Source organism: Mauremys reevesii, linkage group 2 (assembly GCF_016161935.1).
Source record: "Mauremys reevesii isolate NIE-2019 linkage group 2, ASM1616193v1, whole genome shotgun sequence".
Lineage (NCBI taxonomy): Eukaryota > Metazoa > Chordata > Testudines > Geoemydidae > Mauremys > Mauremys reevesii.
This window is the reverse complement of record NC_052624.1, coordinates 3,798,620-3,810,840: the sequence shown is the minus strand read 5'-3', so window position 1 is coordinate 3,810,840 and position 12,221 is coordinate 3,798,620. Positions and strand designations below refer to the sequence as shown.

At 53.0% G+C, this 12,221-nt stretch overlaps 1 protein-coding gene across 2 annotated transcripts in view; it reads right to left on the bottom strand.

The window, feature by feature from the left end:
- Positions 1-12,221, bottom strand: part of CSPG5 (chondroitin sulfate proteoglycan 5) — a 35,820-nt gene that overhangs the window by 15,076 nt on the left and 8,523 nt on the right. For both annotated transcript variants that reach the window (XM_039523523.1, XM_039523524.1), the window contains exon 3: positions 1,914-2,102. In XM_039523523.1, coding sequence (XP_039379457.1) covers positions 1,914-2,102 — 189 coding nt within the window. The remainder of the gene's footprint in view (positions 1-1,913; positions 2,103-12,221) is intronic.

The window sequence follows — 12,221 nt, the reverse complement described above, 5'->3', positions numbered from 1 at the left end:
TCGCCTCAGTGGCTATTGCCAGTCATCGTCTAGCCCCCGCTCACTGGGGCAAACCGCAGTCTGTAAAAGGCCACTCATCACTGGCAAGGGGGGGTCGGACCAGCTGTCTCCACCTAACTCCAGGCTACAGCCTCTGCAATCCCAGTACCTGTTTGGCCTTTAGCAAGGCCCGCAGCCTGGGGATTCGCCAGGCTGGAGCTCCCCAGCGTCTCTGGCCTTTCCCCAGCCCTGCTCCGTTCCCTGTACCCTGAGCTCCCAGGCAGCCCGGTCCTTCTCCCTCCAAGGCTGGGGAGAGACTGACTCAGCTCTTGGCTCACAGCCCTTTCTGGCCACAGCTGTGGCTGCTTCCCCAATCAGCCCAGCTTGGCTGTTTTAACCCCTGTTCTCCAGGAGTGGGGCAGCCGCCCCACTACACTGCCACTTTGGGGGCGTGGTTCAGACCTGGGTCTGGGTTGCAGCAGGCTAGTGTGTCTGGCTCAAGAAGGCAGGGTACTGGAGTCCCAAGCCATCAGGGAAAACGGGCTCAGAGGTCATTTCAGCACCTTAGGTGACAGTCCCAAGGGGCTCTCTGTGACCGAACCCGTCACAACCATTCCCGATAGACTCCTGCTGAGACTGGGGTTCTGGGGAGCTCCCTACACCCTGCTGTGCGACACCATTCCCAACAGACTTGCTAGGGGAGTCTGCTAGTAACTGTGAGCTCCTCCTTCCCTCCAGGGATGCCTGCTTGAAGGCTCAGAACGCTCTCTTTCCTCTCAAAGCTCCTGGACTCCAGGATCCAGATTAGACTTTCGCAGCTCAAGCACCCCCTTAGCTGGTCTTAGTCAGCATAACAAGAGCACACACTGTGAGAGCCAGACACAGGGCCGGGCCTTGCTCTTTGCTCACACCGATCCCTTGCTAGAAATGGGGTTCCCAGTAGCACAGAAAGTACCGACACCCCAAGAGTTTCCAATGCAGCCCAAACACTGGCTGGCTGCAGGCTGTTCTAGGGGAGTCAGCCGCGGGGCTCTGGCCAGATTCAAACCTCGCATTTTGCCCCATCCATTTCAACTGGACAATTTCATTCCTGTCCTAATCTGCAGCACAGTATTGCTGTGTGCTGTCCAACTGCACCTCTGGCCTTCCAGTTGTCCCTCTGTGGCACATGCGGCATGTCCTTAGGGCTGCCATACATTGGTGGCTGGGTTTAGTGTGTGGGTGCAGGGTGGTGCTGATGGCCTGTGACATACCAGGGGCCGGATGAGATGATCCAGCATCCCTTCCGGCCTCGAACTCTATAACTGGCTCTATAACTGCTGTGTCCTCCCCCCCCCCCCAGAGGTGGCTGCACTTCACCAGGGGGTGCACGGCATGTGGGGACCTTGCTGGATGACAGGCATGTACACACGCATGCCAGTCTTTTGCTCCACACCTGTGGGTCAGGACCCACACTGGGGAGAACTGGGCCAAAGGTGGGAGCAGAGATGGCCTAAAAACCGTGAGCTCTCTTGTTCCACAGTGTCGCCTCCCCAGCTGGCAGGGCCAGGGGGCAGGAATGCCCCCGGGGGTTGGCAGGCAGTCACTCCCCTTGGATAGCAGGTAGGTGCCCTTCCGTTTTTCACTGGCATCCCATGGGCGGGCTGGCTGGCATGTGCTCAGGTACCCTCCCATGGGTTAGACAAGTGGATGCTCCCCTCCGGGTTAGCTGCATGTGCCCTCCCGACCAGCATACTCCCTGTAAGCTAGCAGACAGGTCAGCTCCCGTGGGACCCCAGGTGGGCACGGTACAAGCTGATTAGCACATGGACCCTCTCCTGTGAGCTGCCAGCTGGGTTCCTTCCCACCACCTCCCGCATCCTGCCAGCCCCCTCCCCGTGGGCTCTCTCCCTGCCCCCCCCACCGGGCCCCTGCCCGCTCCCCAGGCCGCTCACTTGGTCTTGCGCAGCTTGTTATTCTCAGTCTTGAGCAGGTAGAGCTTCTTGGCGAAGAAGACGGTCATCATGAAGAGCAGCAGGACCACGAGTGCCGCCGAGCCCACGGCCACGCACATCACCTGGAAGTCGGTGATGATGGACTCGCAGCGAATTCCCTTGTGCCAGATGTAATCCTGGGTGTTGCACCTGCAACGGGACCCGTCCCACCAGTTAGGGGCCAGCTCAGCAAATGCCACCCAGCAACAGAGCCAGCAGGACATGCCGCGAGCTGGCTCAGCCGGGGGCGGGGGGGTAGGAAAGGGGTTTGCAGGATAAGAGAGGGTCAGTCAAAGCCAGTACTGCAGGGAGCTGCCTAGGCACCAGGTCACTGAGCAGGAGGGGAGAGTCCATCAGCCCACAGCACCCAGGGAGACGGCGACAAGCAGCTGAAGGATTTACAGGCCAGACAACGTGTCTGGCTGGGCTAAGCACAGAGATTACAAGCGGCTGAAGGCTGTGAACACCGAGGAGGGCGAGGAATTCTTCAGGGTGCTCCGCGGGGGCCTCCCCAGGAGGAAATAGGATTACACCAAGAAAAGGGGAACCCAGGGCGAGTAACAGGAAATGGTTCCTAGCGGTGGGGCGGATGCCTGCGAAAGTGTTGCCTAGGGCAGGGGAGACGCCTTTACGTAGCCCCTAAGCCCAGCTCCGAGGTGATGCATGGCGGGGGGAGTCATGTGCCCTCCCCGCCCCCGATTGAACTGCTTGGCTTGTAACATCTGCTGAAGACACTGCCCTCACTCTGCTCTTACTTATGCCCCCTACACACACAATCCATAGGTACAGGGTGTCTCTGGACCAGCTTGCGCCAACCCAGGTGCCTAAAGTCAGGCTTATCCCTCCACAGTTCGGTCCCCGAAGGAAAGCTGCTCACTGGAGTCAATGGAGGCTCTGGTCGCCAAACCCACGTGCCCGGGTCCAGATGAAAATGCCTCACTTGACCAACATCCAAGTCTGAGAACTGTTGGCCCAAGTCTCCTGGGGCGGGAGAATTTCCTTGCAAGTCGCTGATGTGACGCACCTCCAGACAACTAATAAACACAACGATCAATGCAATAAACCTCAGCATACAGCTTGACGGCCTAGCTGCTTTCATGCCCAATGGATCCCAGGCAACATTGCAGGGCTAACCCATACACAGCCGGGGGGCTACAAGCAAGGGATTTGGAAAATGAGGCCACGAGGTACCAGGAGGCTGTTCTAGATGGCCTGAGCTGCAAAGGAGAAGGCTCAGGAGTGGTACGAGCTGGTACTAGATGGACAGAGGGGGCCAGGGCAGCAGAGAGGGGACATCAATTAAATCAGCTGGAGCACGTCCAGAGGCGGCTCTAGACATTTCACCGCCCCAAGCAGAGTGGCATGCCGCGGGGGGCACTCTGCCGGTCGCCGGGAGGGCGGCAGGCGGCTCCGCTGGACCTCCAGCAGGCGTGCCTGTGGGATCTCCACCGGAGCCGTGGGACCAGCGGACCCTCTGCAGGCACGCCTGCGGGAGGTCCACCGGAGCCGCCTGCCGCCCTCCCGGCGACTGGCAGAGCACCCCCCGCGGCATGTCGCCCCAAGCACGCGCTTGGCGTGCTGGGGCTTGGAGCCGCCCCTGAGCATGTCCTTGGAAGGATGTAGACTCAAGGGGGGCAGGGTGGAGCCGGGTCCTGGAATAAACAGGAGGCCGACGCAGAGTAGTTTAGCGACAATAAATAAAACTGTTCCCTCCTCTAGCACCCTGTGAGGACCTCACAGCATCTTACAAACCTGCAGGAACTGAGCTCGTAGCCCCAACCCCCGTGAGCTCTTAGCACCCCCACGGCACACAGAGGAAGCGAGGCACACAGAAGTCGCATGGCTTCCCCCAGGGCACACAGCGAGCCTGTGCCAGAGCCTGGCAGAGAACTCAGACAGTCCTGCCTCCCCTGGAGAGGGGCCGGGGCAGCGCTCTTATATCTGTGCTGGCTGCACACGCCGGGACCCAACGAGCTGGGAAAGCTGTGAGGAGTGGGGGCAAAAGGGAGGTCTGGGAGAAGACAATGAGCACAACCCTGGAGAACGGACTGCAGGGGGCGCTCCTGCACTAGCCAAGGGAGATGCTCTAGGGCTGGGGGGATCAGAGTGCGGGAGGGAGCTCCGGGCTGGGGCAGGGAGTTGGGGTGCAGGCTTGGGGGTGGGGCTGGGGATGAGGGGTTTGGGGTGCAGGAGGATCCTCCAGGCTGGGACCGAGGGGTTCAGAGGGCAGGAGGGGGATCAGGGCTGGGGCAGGGGGTTGGGGTGTGGGAGGAGGTCAGGGGTGCAGGCTCCGGTCAGCGCTTACCTCAGAAACAGCGGCATGTCCCCCTCTGGCTCCTATGAGGAGGCGCAGCCAGGCGGTTCTGCACAGAGCCACGGCATGTCCCCACCCCGCTAGGAGCTTGAGGGCCGGATTAAAAGGTCTGATGGGCTGGACACAGCCCATAGTTTGCCCACCCCTGCTCTAGGGGGCCCAGTAGGTCTCTTCCATCTCTAGCTTCTCCCCTCGGATCCAGTGGCCCAGCAGAAGAGATGTAGGTTCAGATAGGGGAGAACTGAGGCATCGGGCGAGCTGGCAGGAGGAGAGGCTGTCTGAGCACTTCTGGTGCTGTACCAGCAGGAGGCTGTGCTGGGCTGGTCACAGGGCAGCTTGCTCCATGCTCACCAGCTCTGTGCCCAACGGTCTCCAGCCATCTCAAGCCCTGGCTGGCCCAAGCCCTTGGCTGCCTCATAGGTTACCTCTGAGAAAGCCAGTCAGTCCTAGAGCCGGTCATGTCTCCTTGGGGTGTGGGGAAGTCAGCATCCAGGGATGACACAAACGCTCCCCATCTAAGGAGCAGCCCCCAGAATCCCGGCAGCGATGGGTGGGAATCTCCTTTGGGCACAAGGCCCCAAACCTATTCTGGACAAAGGGGAAAAGCAGCACCGCTGACTGGTGAACGAGAAATGTCTAACAGCACAGGAGCACCATGCCACCCGGGGCTGTGGTGAGGGGCTCAGCCAGGACACCAGAGTGCACCCAAGAGCAGCGTATCCCCACCGGAGGGCCCCCACGCTCCTGGACATGGGCTCTCACCTCTTCTGGAATCCATCTGTCTGTGCCGTGAGCACCTGGGCTAAAGGGCCAGGCCTGCGTTGGCAGGGCCTCCGGTGGAGTCATACCACGGACCGATCTCTCAGAGACAGTGTGCCTCAGATGGGCCCTCCGCCCGCCATCCGTGGACTCTGGGGCTGGCCACCTCAACTCCTGTAACCCTCTCCTGTCTGTGCCCACCACATCCCACCCCCAGTCTGTCCAACATGCCACTGCTCCAGCCATGTGAACCCCTCCGTGCCTCTCCCAGCAGCCAATGAAGCTCCTTGTCCCCCCCTGCAAGGTCCTGCCATAATCCTGACCTCTCCCACTGCTCACTCGTACCTCCCCAACCCTACGCGCTTCCTTGTCCTGTAGCCTTACCTTCCTCCCTTCCCCTCCTTTTCCCACCCGGAGCTGCATGGCTTCCATCTCCCGGCCCCAAGCCCCCAGCCTCACCCTCCATGTGCCCTCACTCCACCGCTCCTGTCCTGTGTCTCCGCCCTAGTTGGATAGTCAGTGATTTGGGAGGAGGAATTGTCTCTTTCTATGGCTCATGGGGACTGGTCTAACTCATGGAGAACAGGGGTTTCAAAAGCCAGCTGGTAGGCGACCAGAGGAGCTAGCGAAAAGGGGAGGTTTGCAAGGGAGTTTAGACAGGGAGCGTGAGAGCCCGATACACCTAACAAATATTCCCTAAACTTAGGCCAGTAACAGCCCACCCCCAAAAAGCAAACCCCTGCAAGAGTAAAAATAACACAGGCAGAGTCCAGCGGCAGAGTGGGCGGTATCCAGTTTATTGGACTGAATGCAGCATGTCTGGGTACCTGCCCTGTGGGCAGGTGGCGTATGTGAGCCTGCAGTACTAGCAGCTCATGGCTCTCAGAGACTGAGGACGGGTCCTTGAGCCCAGAGCAGCTGAACTGGAGGAGCTAAGGGAGACAGAGAAGTACACAGAGGAGACTTTCCAGGGCACAGCCGAGTGGTTCCCCCCTGCCCGACAGCCTCCGTGCTGCTGAGGAGGATGAAAGTCCTGGGGAAGGAGAACATCAACCTGGAGCAGAGGGAAATGATCCCATAGTTGGAACTCTCCTTCCAGCTGACGTCACGGTGTCCTCTCACACTGAGGATTCTCCCGTGGGGGAGGGGACCCCAGTTACTAGGAAGAGACAGGTAATAGTAAGGGGGAATTTGATTATTAGAAATAGAGAGAGTTGGGTTTGTGATGAGCGGGAGAACCGTGTGGTGAATTGCCTGAGGGGTGTGAAGGATGCGGACCTCTTAAGACATCTAGATAGACTTATTTGCAGTGAAGGGGAGCAGCCAGTGGTTGTGGTACATGTAGGTACCGATTACATTGGAGAGAGGTCCTGGAGGCCAAATTTAGGCTGCTAGGTGAGAGATTAAAGTCCAGGACCTCCATGGTAGACTTCTCTGAAATGCTTCCAGTTCCACCCACTGGGCCAGTTAGACAGGCAGAACTGCAGGGTCTCAATGCGTACATGAGGCGACGGTGTTCGGCAGAGGGATTTAGGTTTATTAGGAACGGGGGAACCTTTTGGGAAAGGAGGAGTCTGTATAGGGAAAGTGGACTCCACCTAAATGGCACCAGACTGCTCGCATGTAAAATTAAAAAGGTCACAAAGGAATTTTTAAACTAAGGGCTGGGGAAAAGCCAACAGGTGCCTAGGAGCACACGGTTCGGACCGAGACATCCCTTAGGGGAGGATCTATTAATGGGGATTCCCTGTATCCTAGTAAAGAGGAGAGGATGGAAGTTGATAAAGTGCAGGTAGCATCTGAAGAGAAACAGTCAACGAAAGAGAGCCCTATTCAATTACATCATAGGCAGGCAGCCCACAAAATATTGATACACTTTACAAGTGCTTGTAGGAGACTAAATACTAAAATGGGCGAACTAGAGTGCCTGGCATTAAATGAGGTTATTGATATAACAGGCATCACAGAAACTTGGTGGAATGATAATCAATGGGACATGGTAATATCAGGGTACACAATATATAGGAACTATGGCACTATGTGTTAAAGAAAGAATAGAGTAAAATATAGTACATAAGAACATAAGAACATAAGAAAGGCCGTACCGGGTCAGACCAAAGGTCCATCAACAGGCAATGATCCTGACTAACAGAGGCTACCATTCTTACCCATCCTGGCTAATAGCCATTTATGGACTTAGCCACCATGAATTTATCCAGTCCCCTTTTAAACATTGTTATAGTCCTAGCCTTCACAACCTCCTGTTCCACAAGTTGACTGTGCGCTGCATGAAGAAGAACTTCCTGCCTATTAATTTCATTTGGTGATAAATAACTTTCCTTATCCACTTTATGATTTTATATACCTCTATCATTAATCTTTCCTCATATGGGAATATATTCTCAGTCTTATTCTCACATCTTCAGAGAACTATCCACGATAACTCCAAGATCAGCCCCCATCATGTTGTATGTATTTTTCCAATGTGCATTACTTTACATTTATCCATTAAATTTCACTCCAGATCATTTATGAATAAATTGAATAGGATTGGTCCTAGGACTGACCCTTGGGTCAGATAGTAAAAATCTTAACTGAATCAAACTGTACCATAGAATCTCTATGGAAAGAAATTCCATGCTTGAATAATAAGAATATAGCAGCAGGAAAATACTGCTGACCACCTGATTAGGATGGTGATTAGGAAATGCTCAGGGAGGTAAGACGGGCTACAAAAACAAAAATCTCAATAATAATGGGGGATTTCAACTGCACCCATGTTGACTGGGTACATGTCACCTCAGGACAGGATGCAGAGATAAAATTTCTAGACACCATTAATGACAGTTTCTTGGAGCTAGTCCTGGAACCCACAAGGGGAGAGCCAATTCTTGATTTAGTCCTAAGTGGCGCATAGGATCTGATCCAAAGGGTGATGATAACTGAACCACTCAGTAACAGTGACTATAATGTAACATCCTTATACGTTAAATCATCCTTAATTAAATTTCCCCTTATTTGGGGAAAATACCAGAGAAACCCGCCACAGTAGCATTTAACTTCAAAAAGGGGAACTGCACAAAAATGAGGACACTAGTTACATGAAAATTAAAAGGAACAGTCACAAGAGTGAAATGCCTGCAAGCTGCATGGAAACATTTTTAAAACACCATAATAGAGGCTCAAACGAAATGTGTGCCAAAATTAAAAAAAAAAAAATAGGAGGACAAAAAAATGCCATGATGGCTAAGCGACAGAGAAAAAGAGGTGGTTAGAGACCAAAAGACAGCCTTTAAAAACTGGATGTCAAATCCTAGTGAGGAAAATAGAAAAGAGCACAAACTCTGGCAAGTCAAATGTAAAAGAACAATTTGGCAGGGCAAAAATAATAATAAAAAAAGTGAAGAGCAACTAGCCAAAGACACAAAAACTAACTGCCAAAAAAAAAACAACTAAGTATACCAGAAGCAGGAAGCTGCCAAACGATCAGTATACCCTGGACACTCAAGGTGCTAAAGGAGCACTCAAGGAAGACAAGGCCACTAGCTGTAGAGAAGCAAAATGAATTCTTTGCATCTGTCTTCACTGCAGAGGATGTGAGGGAGATTCCCTCACCTGAGCCATTCTATTTAGGTGACAAATCTGAGGACTGTCCCAGATTGAGGTGTCAATAGTGGAGATTTTGGAACAAATTGATAAATTAAGTCACCAGGACCAGATGGTATTCACCCAAGGGTTCTGAAGGAACTCAACTATGAAATTGCAGAACTATTAACCGTGGTATGCCCTATTGCTAATGTGGCACCATTTTAAAACAAGCTCCAGAGACGATCCTGACAATTACAGGCTGATAAGCCTAACTTCAATACCAGACAAATTGGCTGAAACTAGTATCAGACACATAGATGAACACGATACGTTGAGGAAGAGTCAACATTGTTTTCATAAAGGGAAATCATGCCTCACCAATCTATTGGAATTTTTGGAGGGGGTCAAACAATCACGTGGACAAGGGGGATCCAGTGGATATAGTGTACTTGACCTTTAGAAAGCCTTTGACAAGGCCCCTCATCAAAGGCTCTTAAGCAAAGTAAGGAGTCATGGGGAAAGAGGGAAGGTCCTCTCATGAATAAATAACTAGTTAAAAGATAGGAAACAAAGGGCAGGAATCAATGGTCAGTTATAAACAGAGAGAGGTAAATAGTGGTACCCCCCAGGGGTCTGTGCTGGGACCAGGGCTGTTCAACATATTCATAAATGATCTGGAAAAAGGGGTAAACAGTGAGGTGGCAAAATTTGCAGAGGATACAAAATTACTCAAGATAGTTAAGTCCAAAGCTGACTGCAAAGAGTTACAAAGGAATCTCACAAAACTGGGTGATTTGGCAAGAAAATGGCAGATGAAATTCAATGTTGATAAATGCAAAGTGATGCACATTGGAAAATATAATCCTAACTATATATACAAAATGATGGGGTCTAAATTAGCTGTTACCATTCAACAAAGAGATCTTGGAGTCATTGTGGATAGTTCTCTGAAAACATCTGCTCAGTGTGCTGCGGTAGTCAAAAAAGCGAACAGAATGTTGGGAACCATTAAGAAAGGGATAGATAATAAGACAGAAAATATAATGCCCCTATATAAATTCATGGTCCGCCCACATCATGAATAACTGTGTGCAGTTCAGGTCGCCCCATCTCAAAAAAGACCATATTAGAACTGGATAAAGGACAGAGAAGGGCAACAGAAATTATTAGGGGTGTGGAACAGCTTCCATGTGAAGAGAGATTAAAAAGACTGGGACGGTTCACCGTAAGAAAAGAGACGACTAAGGGGGGATGTGACAGAGATCTATAAAATCATGAATGTTGTGAAGAAAGTGACTAAGCAAATGTGATTTAACCCTTCACATAACACCAGAACCAGGGATCACCCAATGAAACTAATAGGCAGCAGCTTTAAAACAAACAAAAGGAAATATTTCTTCACACAACGCACAGTCGCCCTGTGGAATGCGTTGCCAGGGCATGTTATGAAGGCCAAAGTATAACAAGGTTCAAAAAAGAACTAGATAAATTCATGGAGGACGGGTCCATCAATGGCTATTAGTCAAGATGGTCAGGGATGGAACCCCATGCACTGGGTGCCCCTAAACCTCTGACTGCCAGAAGCCAGGAGTGGGTGACAGGGGAGGGATCCCTCGATAATTGCCCTGGTCTGTTCATTCCCTCTGAAGCAGCTGGCACTGGCCACTGTCAGAAGACTAGATGGACCTTTGGTCTGACCCAGGATGGCTGCTCTTATGTTCTTAAGTCCCATTGACTTCAACGGGGCTACTCGTAGACTAAGTCCGAATCCAGTCATCTGCGTGTGAACTGGTGGGACTATTGAAATGGATACGCTCATGAACGGGATCCTCTGACTAGGTGTCCTGTGAAAGCAAATGACTGGACTCAGAGACCCAGGAGATCCCATCTAGTCCTATGCTCCTAAACAAATTACCACCCCGGCATGCACATACACACCCACTTTGATCACAACAGGGAAGACCCCTTAGGATCCTACAGTTATAGTCTAGGCTCTGCGTGACCCTCCCTGCAAGCTGCAGTGCCTGGGACCAGGCCTGTAGGATCCCAGAGCATCGTTCTAGATGAGAGAAGCTGCTCCGGTACATGACCCTCCAGGTCGGTTCCGCTACGGATCTGCAGCCGCTCTCCATCCCCTATGGAGTCTGGCCTGGGTCACTCGGTTTCTCCCCTTCGCTCTCACCTGGAACTGGAATCAGTTTGGCTCCTCTGCTTAGGCGAAACAAACCCCTCTGCATGGGCCCCGGGACTCATCCTGCTCATTTTCCATTTAAGCCCGTGGGGCCCGCCGTGTGCTCTGGCATGTACACGCACAACTCTGCAGAGGGCGCCAGTGCTTGCGCTGTGCAGAAAAGGGATTTCTGGCCATTGCATTTAGGGTGTGTCCCACCACTATGGAGAACAGTTTGGGCTCAGAGTAGTTGGAGGGTTTTTTGCATTAGTTCTGGAGTCAGTACATAGGACCCAGAGGCTGTTTCCCACACTGGATTCTAACGATCATACAGGGGATGAGGGAGCTTGACTGAGATTTGGTGCCTTGTTTCTTCGATAAACCTTACAGAGCATGGCTGAGCCATGTGCTGGTGTCAGGATCGGGCTGGAGGCCCTTTCATTCCTCTACCGTAATAACCCCTCAAGTGCTCTCGCAGGCTACAAGATCAGGTGTGTTCTATTATTGGCCTCACCGCTGTGTTTCACGTGGTGCAGCTTTTCTATGAATTACCGCACTGATGCTGGGAACACTGATGGCAATTATATAAGTAAACAGCTAGGTTTGGGAACACAATGCAGTGGCCTTGGAGTTTCAAGTAGCAGGAGTTGCTTCTACCTGCAGTTATAACATGACACTAGCCTGGGCTGAAAAAATGAGTTGCCGAGCCAGGGTTGCCACAGATAGGGTTGGGCTATGCTGCGGGCACAGCCTGTGGCTGGAGCCCAGGCAACATCCTCCCACATTACATGTCTCCCCACACACGTCAAGCATCTCCCTGGGGCTGTTGGGAGAGCAGCTCTGCTGTGCCCCATGCTTGTACGCCCCAGGTCACACTGCGGCAAACCTCCTCCAGCTCAGCCACACGGGGACCAATCGGACTCGCCTCTGATCTAGTGCTGGGGGGCGGGGGAAGCTTTCCCCGGCAGGGGTGCCCCTGCCACTCCCCAGGCACATCGCGCTATCTGTCCAGGTCCTCATCTGGCCCTCGTTGGTAGCATCCGAGACCCTCATGCTCGTTAGTGGATTTTCTCCTCACTGCCCCCCAGGAGGGAGGGGAGCATCATCCCCACTTCACAGGGAGCTGAGGCCCAGGGCGGAGGAAGTCACTTGGCCAAGGTCACACAGGAATCGAACCCTGGCTCCCGAGGCCCCATCTGGCATCCAATCCACTAGGCCACCCTTCCACCTTGGAGAGCGCTGTGCTGGATGAGGGCATGCCCGTCCTCTGCCCGAGGCCCACCCCTGATAAATCACAAACCCCTAAGGCACAGGCTGCATGTCCAGTCAGGCAGTGACCCAGCACGTCAGCCCATTATTATTGAGATTTCTGTTTTTGTAGCCTGTCTTACCTCCCTGAGCATTTCCTAAAAAAACTCCAGTGCTGCCGGTGGAGCGA